General features: G+C 34.7%; 1 protein-coding gene across 1 annotated transcript; it reads right to left on the bottom strand.

Annotated features, from left to right (window-relative positions):
* Positions 1–8,226: 8,226 nt before the first annotated feature.
* Positions 8,227–11,552, bottom strand: LOC149579849 (scopoletin glucosyltransferase-like). Its single transcript, XM_089812511.1, has 2 exons — positions 10,498–11,552; positions 8,227–9,178 (listed from the first exon to the last, which is right to left on the bottom strand). Exons 1-2 carry the CDS (start codon positions 11,345–11,347, stop codon positions 8,463–8,465), a joined length of 1,566 nt encoding a protein of 521 aa, XP_089668637.1. The 5' UTR covers positions 11,348–11,552; the 3' UTR covers positions 8,227–8,462.
* Between the last annotated feature and the right edge of the window lie 5,365 nt (positions 11,553–16,917).

Genomic DNA, 16,917 nt, shown 5'->3' with positions numbered 1-16,917 from the left:
TGTGGAAAGTTCAAATGCATTCGTTGCTAGTCAAGTAAGACTTGGCGGTAGCAATTGATGGAAAAGAAAAGAAACTGGCTGCAATGAAGGATGAAGAGTGGGATAAAATAGATGAGAAAGCAAAGGCAACCATATTTCTTTCTTTATCACAGAACATTCTATTCAATGTTCACAATGTATCTTTAACAAAGGAAGTTTGGGATAAACTTCAAAGTATGTACGAAACGGCCTCAACTGCAAATAAAATATTTATTATGAAGAAGCTTTACAAGCTAAAAATGAAGGATGGGATTGCGATGTCAAATCATGAGAAAGAAAAGGCAACCATATTTATTTCTTTATCATAGAATGTTTTATTCAATGTTCACAATGTATCTTCAATAAAGGATGTTTGGGATAAACTTCAAAGTATGTACGAAACGGCCTCAACTACAAATAAAATATTTATTATGAAGAAGCTCTACAAGCTAAAAATGAAGGATGGGACTACGATGTCAAATCATATAAATGATTTGAACACCTTGCTATGTCAAGCAACCTCGATGGGCATGACACAAGATGATGAATCTAAAGCTATCATCTTGTTATGTTCATTACCAGATAGCTGGGATCCTGTTATTATAGTAGTTAGTACTTCTAACTCCTCAAAGAGCAAGATGGTCTATGATGAAGTTATGGCAACTCTACTTACTGAGGATATGCAGAGAAGCAATAAGGAGTCCTCATCCGATGAAGCCTTGATGGTGGTCAGCACCAAAAATAGAGGAAGAAGCCAAAATAGAGGAAGGAACAATCATCATAGAAGATCAAAATCAGCTAAGTGCTCAAAGTCAAGGGAAAGGAAAGGAGGAGACTGTTGGTTTTGTGGCAAAAGTGGTCATGTAAAAAAAGGATTGTAGAGGTTCTAAGAGAGCACAAGAATGAGTGCAAGAAAGTCAAGTCGACACCATCTATGACAAAGATGATAGTGTGCTGATTTTATCTACAACTGAGACCACTTTAGCCTCATGGGTTTTGGATTCTGGCGCATCATTTCATGCCACTTCATGTGCTGAATGCTTCTTGAATTATCAAGAAGGTACGTTCGATAAAGTATACTTGGGTGATAGTAAGCCATGTGAACTAATAGAAAAAGGAGAAATTTTATTATCTTTGAAAGGAGGCATTAAATGGTTATTAAAAGATGTGCATCATGTTCCAAAACTAAAGAGAAATCTAATTTCCGTAAGTTAGCTATATGCACAAAGATTTTACACCTCTCTAACCAATTCATGGAAAGTCACAAAAGAATCCATGTTAATTGCAAAAGGAGACAAGATCATGAGTTTGTTTATTGTAGAAAGTGGGGGCTACCATGTCAGTTGAAGATAGCAATTCAGAATTGTGGCATCAAAGGTTCGATCACATGAGCAAAAAGGGCCTTGCTATTATGCATAAAAGGGAGCAATTACTGGGGCTGAAATTAGTTGACTTACAATTTTGTGAACATTTTCTTTATGGAAAATAGAAGTGGATCAGCTTCTTGAGGATCGGACATGAAAAGAAAGGTACTCATTTGGCTCTTGTTTATTCTGATATGTTTGGACCCATCGAGGAAAGCTCTATTGGAAGAGAAAACTTCTTCGTCACCTTCCTTGATGATTGCACAAGAAAGGTATGGATTTACATATTGCATAAGAAATCTGATGTTTTCAGTAAGTTTAAAATGTTTAAGGCTTTAGTTGAGAATCAGTCTGGTGACAAAATAAAGTGCTTGCAAACAGAAAATGGTGGAGAGTTTTGTTCATTGGAGTTTGATTTATTTTGTGAGGATAATGGCATCCATAGAATTAAGATTGTTCCATTCAACCCACAAGAAAATGGAGCAGCAAAGAGGATGAATAGAACAATCCTTGAGAAATTTTGCTGTATGCTCTCGAATGCTAGTTTAGGCAAGGAGTTTTGGGCAGAGACATGCAATACAATAGTATATTTAATCAACTGAAGTCCCTCTTCTCGGTTGGACTTTGGCATACCTGAGGAAGAGTGGTTGGGAAAGAAAATATCATATTCGCATATCCGGGTGTTTGGATGCAAAGCTTATGCACATGTTCCGAAGGATAAAAGACAAAAGCTTGATCTAAAGTCACAAAAAGGCATTTTTGTGGGCTACGGTGAAGACCAGCTTGGTTTCAGAATATGGGATCCAGTTGGGAAGAAAATCATTAGAAGTAGAGATGTCGTCTTCAATGAGAAGGTATTTCCAACATTACACCATGAAGAAAAAATGGTATGTGAATATGCCTCTTTCTCTATTTTTGATAATAACACTGATGCTAACAGAGATCAGAACAATGTATCTTCTAGAAATTTATCCCCAAATTCAGTTCTAGTTCTTGTCCCTTTTCTCACTTCATCCACTAGCATGTGGATTTCATTCCAATACTACTGGTGAACAGAGTATTGAAGAATTAGGCAATCACAGTGTCAATGAGGAACATGGTAATCAATACACTTCAAATCAAAGCAGAGTAGACAATCCTCTGCTTAAAGGTGAAGATTTTGGGATAGCACCTGTCTTTCATGGCAGTAATATGGAACTTCACAATTCCAACCCACATCACCGGCTCTTTATTCCACATTCAGATGAAGTTTTACCCACTCACGACTCCCCCTCCTATGGTTTGCAACATACCTTGGATACAGAGAGGGATAAGGTATTTATTAAACCCATAGCTCACGATGAAAGACTTAGTAATAGCTCCATATCACGTGGTCTATGTGAACATGCTTCTAACATTGGCATTGAATGGCTTGAAGTGGGCATAAACTATCATAAAATTAAAACCATTGAAAATAGTGATTGGTTTGGCACCTGACATCAAGATTTTTCAGCAGACCGCACGTCCCACAACCCATCGCATAAGAACTCTTGTCATGAGAGTAGAGGACATAAGAAGTTGGGTTATCAACATAATCCAATCTTGGAACATCATCTACCTACGGATGGAGACATTCGACTCACCCACGACTCCCCTCCTTCCTCCTACAATGAGCATACAGGAGTTCACCCATGTAGCTTTCACACTAGTTGACAGGATGCTAGAATAGGACAAAACTCATTGCATGAGGAGGTCTCTGGCTGCTAGAAAAGCCATGTAGGAGATTGGTCAGAGTCATCTCGAGAAGTGCATGAACTGAGCCAGCCTATGGTTAGAGTAACTCGGCATAACCAAATTACCAGGGATGTATCTACTGTAGATAGGGATAAGATGCATTTCACTTGCTCTTAGTCACATGCTCCTATTTATGGTAGAAGCCAAGGTCAAGTTGACATAGACAATACACCAGAAGGTAGATACAATCAGGATTGTGTGAGTACCAACTTTGGTAGAAGTCATACTAAAATTTTTAGCTATAGACTTCCTTCACAACAAAGAAAAAATAGTGATTCAAATATGGGGATTGTGCATTCAAATTCTAAGATGAGATCTTACACATCTTCAAAAGCTAGTGAGTTTGAACTCCAAACACAAAATTCTTTGGATAAAGAAAAGGAACATACTGATCATAATGAGAATGTTCAAGGATGGAGGAAATCTACAAGATAGAAAAGGCTTCCTGCCTGATTCTTTGATTATGAACTCCTATACTTTGAAGAAGCAGAGTCAAAACTCTTGCTTTCAGACCAAATAGAACCAACAAGCTTCAAAGAAGCTTGTAAAGCATCAGATCCTGACAAATGAGAGGCAACGATGTAGGAAGAGATGGATTCTCTGATGCAAAATAATACTTGGCATTTAGTTCCTTTGCCACCAAATCGAAAAGCACTAAAAAATCAATGGATTTATCGATTGAAAGATGAAGGTGAAAATCAGAAACGGTATAAAGCTAGGTTGGTTGTTAAAGGTTTTGACTAGCAAAAGGGCATAGACTTCAATGAGATCTTTTCTCCCATGGTCAAAATGACTATGATCCAGGCTATTCTTGGTTTAGTTGCTGCTCATGACCTTGAACTTGAGCAGTTGGATGTCAAAACTGCATTTCTTCATGGTGATCTGAATGAAGAAATCTACATGATGCAGCTTGAGGGATTTATCAAACGTGTTAAAGAAAAGTTATATTGCAGATTAAGAAAGAGCTTGTATGGTCTCAAGCAAGAGTCGAGGCAGTGGTACCTCAAGTTTGATTGATTCATAACTGAACATAATTTCATTCGGTGTGAATCTGATCCAGTTTTTTACTACAAGAAGTTACTTGACGGTTCATTTATTCTTTTATTGCTCTATGTTGATGACATGCTTGTCACTGGCTCATCTATGAAGCTAATTTCAGAATTGAAAGCAAAGTTGTCAAAAAGATTTGCCATGAAAGAATTAGGGGAAGTGAAATGAATACCTAGCATGGACATTATCTGTGATAGACACAAGAGGGAACTAAAGATTTCTCAAGAACAATATGTTCTCAAGGTACTAGAAAGATTTGGCATGGCGGATGCCAAACCGGTTAGCACTCCTCTCGCAGATCATTTTAGATTGTCTTTAGCCATGTGTCCCAAGACACAAGAAGAACAAGGCTACATGAAGAACATACCTTATTCTTCAATAGTTAGTATTCTTATGTATGCAATGGTTTGCACTCATCTGGATATCGCCCAAGCAGTGGGGGTTGTCAGTAGGTTCATGAGTAATTTGTGTAAACAACATTGGGATGCAGTAAAGTGGATCTTAAGATATCTTAAGGGCACTCCTGATTTTGTATTGTGTTTTGGTGGCAAAGACACTTCATTCAGAGGTTATACAAATTCAAATATGGCTGGAAATTTAGACAATAGAAGATCTACTATTGGTTATGTTTTTACATTTGCTGGAGCAGCGATCAGTTGGGCATTGAAGTTGAAACAAGTGGTCTCACTTTCCACTACTGAGGTTGAATACATTGCTCTCATTGAAGGAGCAAAAGAGTTGATTTGGTTGTAACATCTATTTTTTGATTTTGATTGTCCTCAACAAGGATCAGCCTCGTATTGTGACAACAAAAGTGCTATTGACTTAGCCAAAAATGCAATGTTTCATAGTAGGACTAGGCATATTGAGGTTTTCTATCATTTCATTCGAAGTAAACTTGATGTGGGAAAACTTTGAGTCTTGAAGATCAACACCAAGGAGAATCTAGCTAATGCACTTACCAAGGTTGTTCCACGAGAGAAGTTCAAGTTTTTCCGAGCTTCTCTTGGCATTGTAAAGAAATAATAGTAGGGGATTTCAGGGGAGACTCATACATTACCACTATTGGACTTCAAGTGGGGGTTTGTTGGGTGTATATGTGAAGCCCAACAATCATTCTTTTATTATGCATATTTTATTATGTTTTTCCCTCCAATTGTTCGTGTATTCATTTCCTTTGAGACTCTATAAATAAGTATTGGAGGTTCATTATTATGTATTGTATTCGAAGAGCTGAAGCAACAACTATGATGTAAAATTTAGATATTCACATTAATAGAGATCTTCCCTGCAGTGTGGACATAGCCACAATTTGTGGTGAACCACGATAAAATCATGTGTTTGTGTTTTCTTTTCTTTTTCTTGTTCTATCCATTTCCAGTTTGCACTTTTAGCAAACTTCACACAATTCTCATTGTGAATCTTTAAATTCTAGCTTTGAATCTTTCAAAGTCTTGTAAAGAAACGAACCTTTCAATGCTTGCAAACACTTAATTTCTTGTCTTTGCACACACTTGCAAGTTCCCTCAAATCCCTATTCATTCCATGTAGGCTGGTTGGTAGCCATAGAGATTAACTTCAAACACCACTACGTTAAATGGATTCTAAAATGATAGAAACTTCTATCAACCCATAAAGTGTTACTTCTATCGAACATTTTGTTAATTCCATTACTCAATGCCTTTCACCATTGCCATTTCTGTTCATTTTTTTTAATACATTTGTAACTTGGCTCTGATACGATGTTGTGTTTTCTAGGATCGCTACAAATGTACTAAGCATTACCATAATATTTGGTACGTGTTTTCCAAATGATAATGACCTATTTAAAATTGAGGAGAAGCCATGAAGAGACATGTCCCACGAATGAGACATTTTTATTGCTAATTAGATAATTAATATAATAAAAAAAAAATCATTGTCACACACACACACACACACACACACACACACACACACACACACACACTTATATCTCATATGTAATTATATATAGGCATAGTTTTATAAAGATGTATGTATTTGTCATTCAATCTTTAGAGAATATATATATTTTATCTTATTTCAATGATGTCGTTTGTGTTAGGGAATATTTATGTATTTGTTATCCAATGCTTTACAATTTATCTTTATTCACCTCTTATTTTGTGTATTCCTTTTGATATTTTATTATTTTTAGTCAAGTTCTCAATATTTTTGTTGGTTTGAAATGAGTATTTGACATTCCTTAATTGGTATATTTAGACTAGACATTCCCTATTTCTAGGGTATGGTGTACATTTGTTACTTTATCCACTATTTTTTATTTCTACGTTATGGTAAAAAATCAACTACCTCAGCCAATTATTGACATTTCAAGTGATGACACCGACAATGATGCCCCAACACTGTCTGAAATGTCAACATATGTGAATTGGAGGGGAAATGATAAAACCAATATTATGATTTTGTGTGCATAACTTGGAGGAGTGATTAATTGTGCACATTGTAAAGATAATCCAATGAAAGATTTTCAAATGGATTATATCTTCTAATAAGTTAACAATGATCAAAATTGTCACATTGAGTTCCCTTGCACCTCCTATAAAGCAAGTGCTCTAGTATATTTAGTTTTATTACAAATATATATGATTAGAGTAAATTTCTAAATTATTTTAAAAAGAAAAACCATTTTGACCATCAAATTCTAGCCGTGTTTCATCATTTGTGTCGACTAATAATTAGTTTTGCCATAGAACTATATGCATCGAACTAAACTTAACTCATTATTATTAATTATTTTTTTAACAAATCAAGCTCAAGATCTTTTTCTTGTTTCAAATAATATTAAGTTTTATTAATGTAAAGTTGCTTAATTTTTAGCAAAATGTAATAACAAAATCTATTTTCTAGCATGTGATTGGCTAACACAAATCACTAGAATTTTTTTTTTTGAAACTATAAAGTTTCATATAAATTATTTTAATACTTCTTTGTAGAACTATGAAACTATTTAATTTCAACTAATAAATCTATATCATTTATTAATAATAATATATCAATTTTTTTTTCATTTGGAAATATTATTATTCCTCTAATTTAATTTAAAAAAATTAACTTAAATTAAATTAGAAGAATAATAATATTTCCAAATGCGCCTATAATGCATAAAATATTGACAATAAAATGCATTCAATATTATTACTCCAACCTGAGCACGCTTAACTATGGAGTTTCCTCCATGATTAAACCCAAAGCTTGCAACCCTATTTGCAAAACCTTCACCAAGTGTTGTGCCTTATGAACCATTCATTAGAAAGCTCCTTAAGCTCATCAATTGATAAGTAGGAGATAATTTCCACAGCAAGTCAAATTGTGATTTTGCTATCAGGATCTAACTATGTGATTTTCCAGTCATACTCATTGACCCATGTTTCATGAGTAGTGATTCAACACGAATCCATCTCTCATGAGAATAAATGGAACACTTAGCACTCATTGGATCTAGGTGATGCTCACATAGGTGAAGCACCGGGACTTCCTGGGAGGTCACCCATCCCAGTACTACTCCAGCCTGAGTGCGCTTAACTACGGAATATCCTCCATGGTTAACATTGACAAATTATTCATCTCAAGAAAGGTAACGGTCATGCAGATGTCAGTACTGACAAACGACATTGAAAGGATAAGAGACGCACTAATTTCATGGAGAGAATCATTTAATTTTTTGTAATAATTACAGCTGTGATAGTGATATGGCCCCAATGTCTCGAGGAAAACCAGGCGAGTATACAAGAACAATTTACAAAGACTGCTGCACAATCTTAAATGGAAGAACAATATCAACCAAAGACAACAGCCAAAAAGAGTTACAATCATCAACTTTCATTATTATAATATTAATGATGGACAATGTCAACGACACTCTAAGCCGGTACTTCATATTTGATGCCACAACTAAGCTAGACGTCTTCTCATTTTATACGATAATTATAGCCCCGAAAAAATATAAACATTAATCAATCCATATTTTAAAGACAGCTTTTCCAAAACAATTCTTTATTTCATCTCAGCTTCAATATGACAGTTAAAAGGAACTCACACAAACCAAAAGTTTTACTCTTATTTCATAATCATATTTGACTCAATCGAAATCTTATAATAAGATGGTTCAAACTCGAGAAGCAATCCAAGGAAGACAAGAAACCTGGACAAACAACCAAAATAGATAACATCATATTAACCTCACTCCTATTACTGATAAGAAGAAAATGTGCACTAAACTTGGCATAAACTTGATTGCTCTTGCCTAATCTTTAGCAGCTTGTGCATTTCACTTGCAAACCCCTGCACATGTACATTTGAAGACCCTCCATCTCCAACAGCTTTCCTGGCCATATCCTTGAGTTTCTGTGCAGACATTCGCATCTCTTTACCTTTTCCATCACTACTGAGCACTTCTCTCAAAACTTCACTCACCCTTTCTTCATTTGGAAACCCACTGAGATGTTCACACAACTGAATCCCCCGACCCGTTTCTGCCAAAACCTTCATATTAAAGAACTGGTCTCCAAACATGGGCCATCCGGCAATGGGAACTCCAAGGCTTAAGCTCTCAAGCGTAGAGTTCCACCCGCAGTGGCTCAGGAAGGCGCCCACGGAAGCATGGGAAAGGATCAAGAGCTGCGGTGCCCAGCCCCATATGACCACCCCTCGGCCCTTTGTACGCTCTAGAAAGCCCTCAGGAAGACAATCTTCTCTTCCAGAGCTCTCGGATTCGGTACCTTTGATAACTTTGATGGCCCAGACGAAGGGCTGTTGGCTGCTTTCTAGCCCCCTTGCCAAGGCCTTTAGTTGCTCTTTTGAAAGGTTGACCACGCTCCCTAATGAAACGTACACAACGGATCCGGTTCTCTGAGAGTCTAGCCACTGAACCAGCTCTTCTGCAGAAATGTCCGCCATTTTCCCACGTGTTGTACTTGTAACCTTATTACCTGTGGAAACTAGAAAAATGAGGAAACAAAATAAAGAGTATAAAGATTGTTTTTATAATATTAACTTTCTACTTCATTCAACGCATCTATGTTTTATCGTCATTATTTAACTAACTAAATGATGGAAACTCTAGTTTCCTAACATCTCCTTACAAGCTTATATTACTAAAAAAAAATTAAAAAATATCAATCTAAATTTTCTTATCTAATCATTTTTTTCAATTATCTAGCTCTTAGTCACTATGAACTATTTTTTTTATTTTTAAAACTGATTAATTTAATATTGGAGGGTTGACATAAAATAAGCTCTTCATTTCTCTAAGAGAGTTACTAGATTATTATATATTAAATTTAATTTGATAACAACACTCATAAAAAAATACATAGAAAAATAAAAAACTAGTTAACAAAAATGTACTAACATCAACCTAAACTCATATGCCTCAATAGATTATTGAATGTTCATCACAATTTCCTAACAACACCCATTAAAATTGCATTGTAGAAAAATAAAAATATGGTTTTAAAAAAAAATATTAACATCAACCTAAACTAGAATGTGTAGGTAAATGTCTTGACTATCTGGCTGTCTTTTAACATTAACCAAAACTTCCTTGTTTAAGAAATGTCATGGTTATTCAACACCACACCAAGATATAGATTTCTCACATCTTCATAAAATATTTTAACTAGCCAACTTTGCTTTAACATGGACTTAAAATCTTCATTTCTAGATAAAAGTTCTATTACCCAATTGAAACTAAACTATCTATAGTCTATAATCTTTATTTACCCTCTAATAACTAAACTATACCCTCTATTAACTAAACTATCAAGTGTACCATTCATTTTCGTAACAACATCAATCATTTTCAAGCAAGATAGGTTCTTTGAAATGCTACTCATAAAACATAAGTCAATAAATTCAATTCCAAAACAACATGGTATAACATTCATTTTGACCCTGGCTAATCCCCAGACAAAATGGCACCAAAGACAAAAAAAAAAAGTCAAACATGATTCTTTTTCAGATTCATGCAAACACATCGAATTTTTTTCAAAATTTTTGTTGTTTTCAATCACAAAATGTACAGATCATGAAGATCAAACACTGAAAATTTCAAAAAATCTCATTATGTTTTTTTTTTGAAATTTAGTCAACCATACAATTTGTGAAGATTTCGAATTCATTTTGTTATCAAAATGAGCCAATAAAATCAACTCAATAAACACTTAAAAACAATTGAACGTAGATGACACTATATTCATAAATTCCCACATGGCCACTAACTAAATAACTATATTAACCAAGCACTTACCAGCTCCGCTGAAATAACTCATGGGAAGGAGTGGTCCAATGGCCCAAACTGGTTTTCCCGTTACATTTCTCAGATTTTGGAGATACTCCGACTCCAACTCCTCGAAAGTATTAAGCATCAACCCCGACCCTCCTTTCCCCACGATCTGCAACGTCGGCAGAAGAAACTTGGTCGTCGGATTCATCTCATCTACTCTCCAGTAATCCTCATTAATCTCATTCCTCTTGAAACTCAACGGCCTGGGAAGATCCAAGCTCAAAACAACACATTCCTCCCCTCGTTTCTCCAACCTCCCTTGCAAGATCGAACGCGCAGCCGAGTTCGAACCACTCACTCCAAGAGCCCCACACGTGTTAAACTCCACGCAAGATATCTTAAACTTTTCGGCGCTCTCTCTCGCCCACTCCATGAACGAATCGAACACAATACAGACAGGCGGCGCCGCCAATTCGTGTCGCTGAAATATCGTCTGCATCCAATCATCGAAGGGCTGTTGGAGCTTTTTGGCCAACGCAAAAATTCTGCCACGTAACTCTGGGGGACAAACATCGGAGCTTTCTTTGCCGTCTGGAAGGCCTTCAACGGGAGGAGTAGGAAGGACTAGAAGGCGAAGATCAACACCACTATTTACAGCTTCATCTACGAATTCTTGCAGACGAGGTACGTTTCCAGTGGTTGTGACGTAGGTGACCGTTAGACCCTGGGAGGCCAAAAGCCTTGAGAGCTCCAACAGAGGAATGTAGTGACCCAGCGAAGGGAAAGGTACGACCGCCACGTGCGGCTTCTGGAGTTCCGCCATTGATATTGTAAGAACTGAATGGGGATTTTCTTGATGGCCACTCTTAAACATCACACTACAGAAAAAATTAAGTTTAGAAAAATAACTTAAGAAATATATGAATTAAGTAACTAAGAATTAAGAATATACGAGTGAATGGAATGGGTAGAACAGAAGTGGGAGTTTTAAAGAAGCACGAGATCGAAGGGTCATTGTATATGGCAGTGCAGCATTAAACACACAAGTCTTGTGATTGTCTCTTGAAAAAAGTGGAGTTGAACTCTATGATGAGTACTCGTATATTTAATTGGTCCCAAAATGTGTTTGACTGGAGGATGCTCATTCGGCCATGAGATTCATTTGACTGGCAGGTGGATGGAGATTTCATCTCTATTCGATGAACGCACTTGAAAGAAAGTGATGCACATTTAATGGGAGTCAATGCAATTGGAAGAGTGAATCGTGTAAACATGGTGGCCATGTATATATGTGGAATGCTAGAGTAATTCTCTATATGGTGGTCACGCATATGAGAAGATAAAGTATTCTGCTGCGTGGTGGTTGTATATGGGTTGAAAGTTTTCCATTGTATAGATTTTAAAGTGTATTGTAGATGATATTTATTATCTATCAGCTATTAAATATATTTGTATTCCATTATTGAAAGGGTTTGATGTCGACATAAGATTCTTATATTATGTGATGTTATTGATTTAATTGTGTGATTTTATTTCATTAGATTATCATTATATTTATTAGATTGTTCTTATATGTTTGTATGAGTGGTTTTGTTTGGTAAGATGTAAAAGGGCAAAAACATGATTATTGATAGCTAAGCATATTTAATCTTGGATTAAGATCTATGGCAAAACACATTTGGTTTGGAGGTACACTAGGATGAGTGATCTCCCATGAAGGTCCAATTCTTCACTTGAACATCATCTAGAAACAATGAAGACTAATTATGTACTATTCACTCCATTAGAGAGGGGTTCTTGTGAACCACTACTCACAAAACACAAGTCAATATGTTTGACTAAAAATACATAGTTTCACCTTGATAGCAATATGGATTAGAGTTGATAAATAACTAAAATAGTATATTGTAGACAACCTTAATATCTACCTACACACATATAAGACACATTCCTAGACGTTAAAAATTATTGTGTAAAAGTTGAGAATATAACTTATTTTTGTTCCCTTAAAAGATTCTCTTGATATAAAGTATCCTACAATGATTTGGGAATGAGATGAGAATTCTCCTAGCATTCACTATACCTCCTTGACATGTTTACACTATTGGTATTGTCTAATGAAGTGTACAATCAAGGAAAGACCATTGGAAACTTATGATAAGTCTCACTAACCCAATTTGGAAGAAAGTAGACCGTGTGCCACTAAATCATTTTGGATTAAAGCAATTCTATTTGAACATGATGGTTATTGATATGGAACGATAAAAATATTTCATTTCTTATATTTGTAAGTGTTTTGGAAATGAGATTTGGTGCTCATATATATGAAATGATAAAGTATTACATTACATAGATTTTTTAAAAAAGTGTTACAAATGATGTTTCTTATTCATGAATTATTATTTTTGAAATACTTGCATGTGTTGTCCATTAATGGATTGAATTGGGTTAAGCCAGTGTTATGTGTTTCAGAACCAACTATTTGGATTCATTTAGAAGATGGGTGCCAAAAAGTGAATTTAACAACACTTCTAAGGGCAATCCAAGATTATTAGATGTAGGAATTATAACTAAGGTTTGGATGGAGAAGACTATTGGTATAGGTGGAAAGAGATTATAAGATGAAACAAATAATGTAGTAGAAGAGAAGGTAGCATTCATAACAACCAAAGTGGCTAAGATATTAGGGGTCATGAGATTACATTTTGGAGGAATTTCCTAATCATCATTACAAAAGGAGCTTGGCATTTGCATGAGTATGTATATCTTATTGGAGAAGAATTGGATTTGGTAAATGACTTTAGAATAATCATCTGAAAAGGGATGGAGACAAGGAAGGAAATCATTTGTCAAACTAAGCTTTATCCATTGCAAATAAAGAGAAAATTATAATTAAAGACTTTAGACCATTGCGATTTCAAAATTAAACAAACTTAGCTACTGAGAAAAAATGGAAAAGGTGGCTTGTTGGAAATGATATCAGTGTATGAGTGATGGGAGTAAATGTTGGTGCATTGGTTGAAAATACAATAAGCTTGAAGAGAGGATATACCATTAAATATGGGCAGTGTTCAATTTTTTATATAAATCTTGCCAATTGATGTTTATTGCTACCATTGAAGATAATATGTAGAAAGGTGGGATCTAGTTCTATTGCATCAAAATGGAGACATCCTTACACTTTTACAATTGAAAAACAAAATAATCCATTTTATGGTGTGGTGAAAAAGAGATGATTGGAGAGATTTTTCTTTTCAATGATGATCATCTATGATCATCTAACTAGATGTGTAACACTAATTCTAGGGGAAATGTTCAAATCCATTGAGAGTAGGCATGACTAATATTGATGTTTATTCTATGATCATTGTGTGGGGTCCTTAGTTGGGGGAGAAGAGGGTAAATGCATAGATGGTTTTGGAGACCATTGCTCAAGTTAATGTGGAGGTGCTAGAATACAAAAATCTACACTTTTCATTTGGTGTTTTGATGAGAGGGGATGCAAATAATAATTCATGGAAGCTCATTGATGATGGATGATGGACTTAAAATTGCATTTTTGTTTGTGGAATTTAGAGGAAGGGATTGAGGAAGAAAAGAGAAATGTTGGATTGGTGGAATGTGATGTTTCATAGAGGAGGCACTTGCCAAACGTTGGTCACAAAGAAAGAAAGCCAGAAGGAAATGTTGCAAAAATAACTACAAAAATGGGTGGATGTAGAGGAGAACATGCAAACACTCTAGAACCCAGGTGAAAAATGTTTCTGTCAATGTTTTTGATGGTATTATTTTATATTTTGCACAAATACTGTAATCAATGTAAGATTGATGAGTGTGTTTGTAATCCCTATCTTATTTTGTTGTGGATAGCTCTATGATGTCTCTATAACTACCAAGAATGTGTTTGTTGGGGTTATATATTACAGTTTCAAAACCTCAATTTAAATTAATGAATTCTAGTTAGGGGAAGTCGGTGTAGGGTTTTCCTATATTTGTTGGACTATCTATTTACCTTTCGATGTAATTTTTAAAAAAGTATTAATAAAAATACAAAAGTTCTACCAATCCAAAATAAAATTAGTTATATATTTTAAATCTATTAATAGAATGGTTATACATCTATTATCTTTTTATTTTTATCCTTAAAATTATTGGTTGGCATTTTCTTCATCATTATTGTGTATCATTGCAAAAATACTATGACAATTATCTTTAATAATTCAAGCTCACTATTGGATAGATAACAAGACCCTTATAGTGCTTATTTTTTGATTGGAGGAAAATTAGTTTTACAAATAAAAAAGAGACAACTCGTCAAAATATAAACCAAAAGACAACCACATAGGATCTTGACACTTACTAAAAGCCCCAAAAATAGAGGATAAAAAGGACCCCAACATTAAAGCCAATAGGCCCAAGATGAATTTGTAAAGCCTAAAACAAAAAAATTACTAAAGAACTTATATGCAGTTGGACAAATTTTGATTCTTCCTGATAACACCAGAATTGATATCTTTGACCTTCTTTACAATGATACCTTAAGGGGTTTTCTTCCTTGTTCTTTCTCCTCAAATGGATGATAAGACCACGAATCCCTTCCAACATCTAGGCCTCTAGCAATGATCTTATTCTTCTTATATACCTAGAAGAATATCCTTGTTACTAGAAGTAGGAGATTAGACTTTGACAAGTCATGAACCACTTCATCATGGTCATTCAACCTCCTTAACCCTTTACTAGTATCTATTAGCATATATGCTAATGATATTCCTATGGAGGAGTATATTAGCATTGCCAAAGACATGATTAAGTGGTTATGTGTTGCATTCATGGTTGTGTTTGTCAATGATGTCAATATGCTGGTTATTCTATGAAGATTGGCATAGTTACGTAGGTAGAAGTGTTTGGTCCAGTTCATGGATTGATGACTAGATTATGCACACACTTGAGGATATGTTCTATAGTATATCTAGATTTTACAACTAAGAGTGTGTACAAGTAAATATGAATACTAGATAGAGCTATGAGGATTTTAGTAAAGGTAGCTTTCAGACAATATTTCTAGAAATCGAGTATTATTATTGTGATTCTATCTTGTCATAGAGATAGAATTGGATAATGTAGAATGAGATAGAGGTGTTAAGACACTAAAATTTTGTAAAATTTTAGTATCCCCTATCACACTTGGGAAGAAAAACTCTCTCTGTTCAAACATATCTAAGTATTCTTGGATTCATGTGAACTCATGACTTATTTATCAAACAAATATTTTAGAGCATGAAAGGTATTTACTAAAGGGGATTAAGGATGATCAAAGAAGGATTACATATTTTGTTGTTTTCTCAAAGCCAAAGGGTGTAACCTTTCAGGAAGGTAGCGATAATGACATTAATATTTTAGATTAATTATTTTGATAAAACCTTGCATTATAATTAATATGTGTTCAGTTGCATTTAGGTTTTAGTTAAGAAGCGATGCGATGATCTCAAGCTTGTATGCATCCTTTGGATTTCTATAAAGGAACATAGATCATTCACATTAGATACTTACACAATGAATTTTTTTTATAAGTTATATATTTTGGATGGTTGTTTATAGTAGTGTGATTAGGTAATACAACTTGAACACAAGTCAATTGTACTTCCTTTTTTTAATCAATAAAATAATTTTTTTCTTTCTCGATTTGGTTAAATGGTTTTTCAATACTTGCATACTATATTGTCCTCTTGGAACCATAATTACTATTTGATAGAATGAATTTCATGAATACTCTTGATCATTCGATATTTTCATAGTGTGTTATGATATCTATTTACTTGGTCTCTTTTGTAGGGGTTAAATTCATTTAGACTAGGATTTCATGTACTAAGTTCTCCATCTAGTAATTGATGATGCGACCAGTTGTCTCCTAAAGAGTTTGATGATAAGTACAAGGTTGACTCCATTTTCCCAAATTGAATAAAGGGATTGGTCTATTGATTCATTTGAGTTGATATACAATTGCATGTTGGTGTGGTTCTTCACCTTATTCATCTTCATATGATTTATTCATTCTCATCCATATTATTAGTCATTATTTGAAAGCATTTTCACAATATTCAAAAGAACCCAGTTTCATGTCTAATTTCTCCTTGAGAAAAATCTTGTCGTCTTAACAGTATCAATTAAATATGCTTTATTTGATCTTCAAAACTTGTTCCAAGAAGTATCAACATAGGTACAACCACCTAGGTCTTGCAGAGCCCGAATTGTGGAGATTGATTAAATATTTTTCAATCTTCTTCATTGATAAAAAATGTGTTGAGATTCCAAACATAAAGTAGGAAAGACTTGTAGGAATTCAACCAACAATTTTGAGAACCAATAGATTGGCGACTGTGTTGGGGAGAGTTTCTCATAGTTTAGATTGCGGAGTTACCTAGAGTTTCAATTTTCATAGATCAG

Source organism: Cupressus sempervirens, chromosome 1, assembly GCF_028749045.1.
Source record: "Cupressus sempervirens isolate cs-2001-9-10 chromosome 1, ASM2874904v1, whole genome shotgun sequence".
NCBI lineage: Eukaryota > Viridiplantae > Streptophyta > Pinopsida > Cupressales > Cupressaceae > Cupressus > Cupressus sempervirens.
This window is presented reverse-complemented; position numbering and strand designations above follow the sequence as displayed.

Excerpts from the sequence above, each read along its gene's own strand:
- LOC149579849 (XM_089812511.1), bottom strand. The coding sequence starts at position 11,347 with ATGTTTAAGAGTGGCCATCAAGAAAATCCCCATTCAGTTCTTACAATA. Across the intron at positions 9,179-10,497 it reads GAGTTATTTCAGCGGAGCTG|GTAATAAGGTTACAAGTACA; the intron begins GTAAGTGCTTGG and ends TAGTTTCCACAG.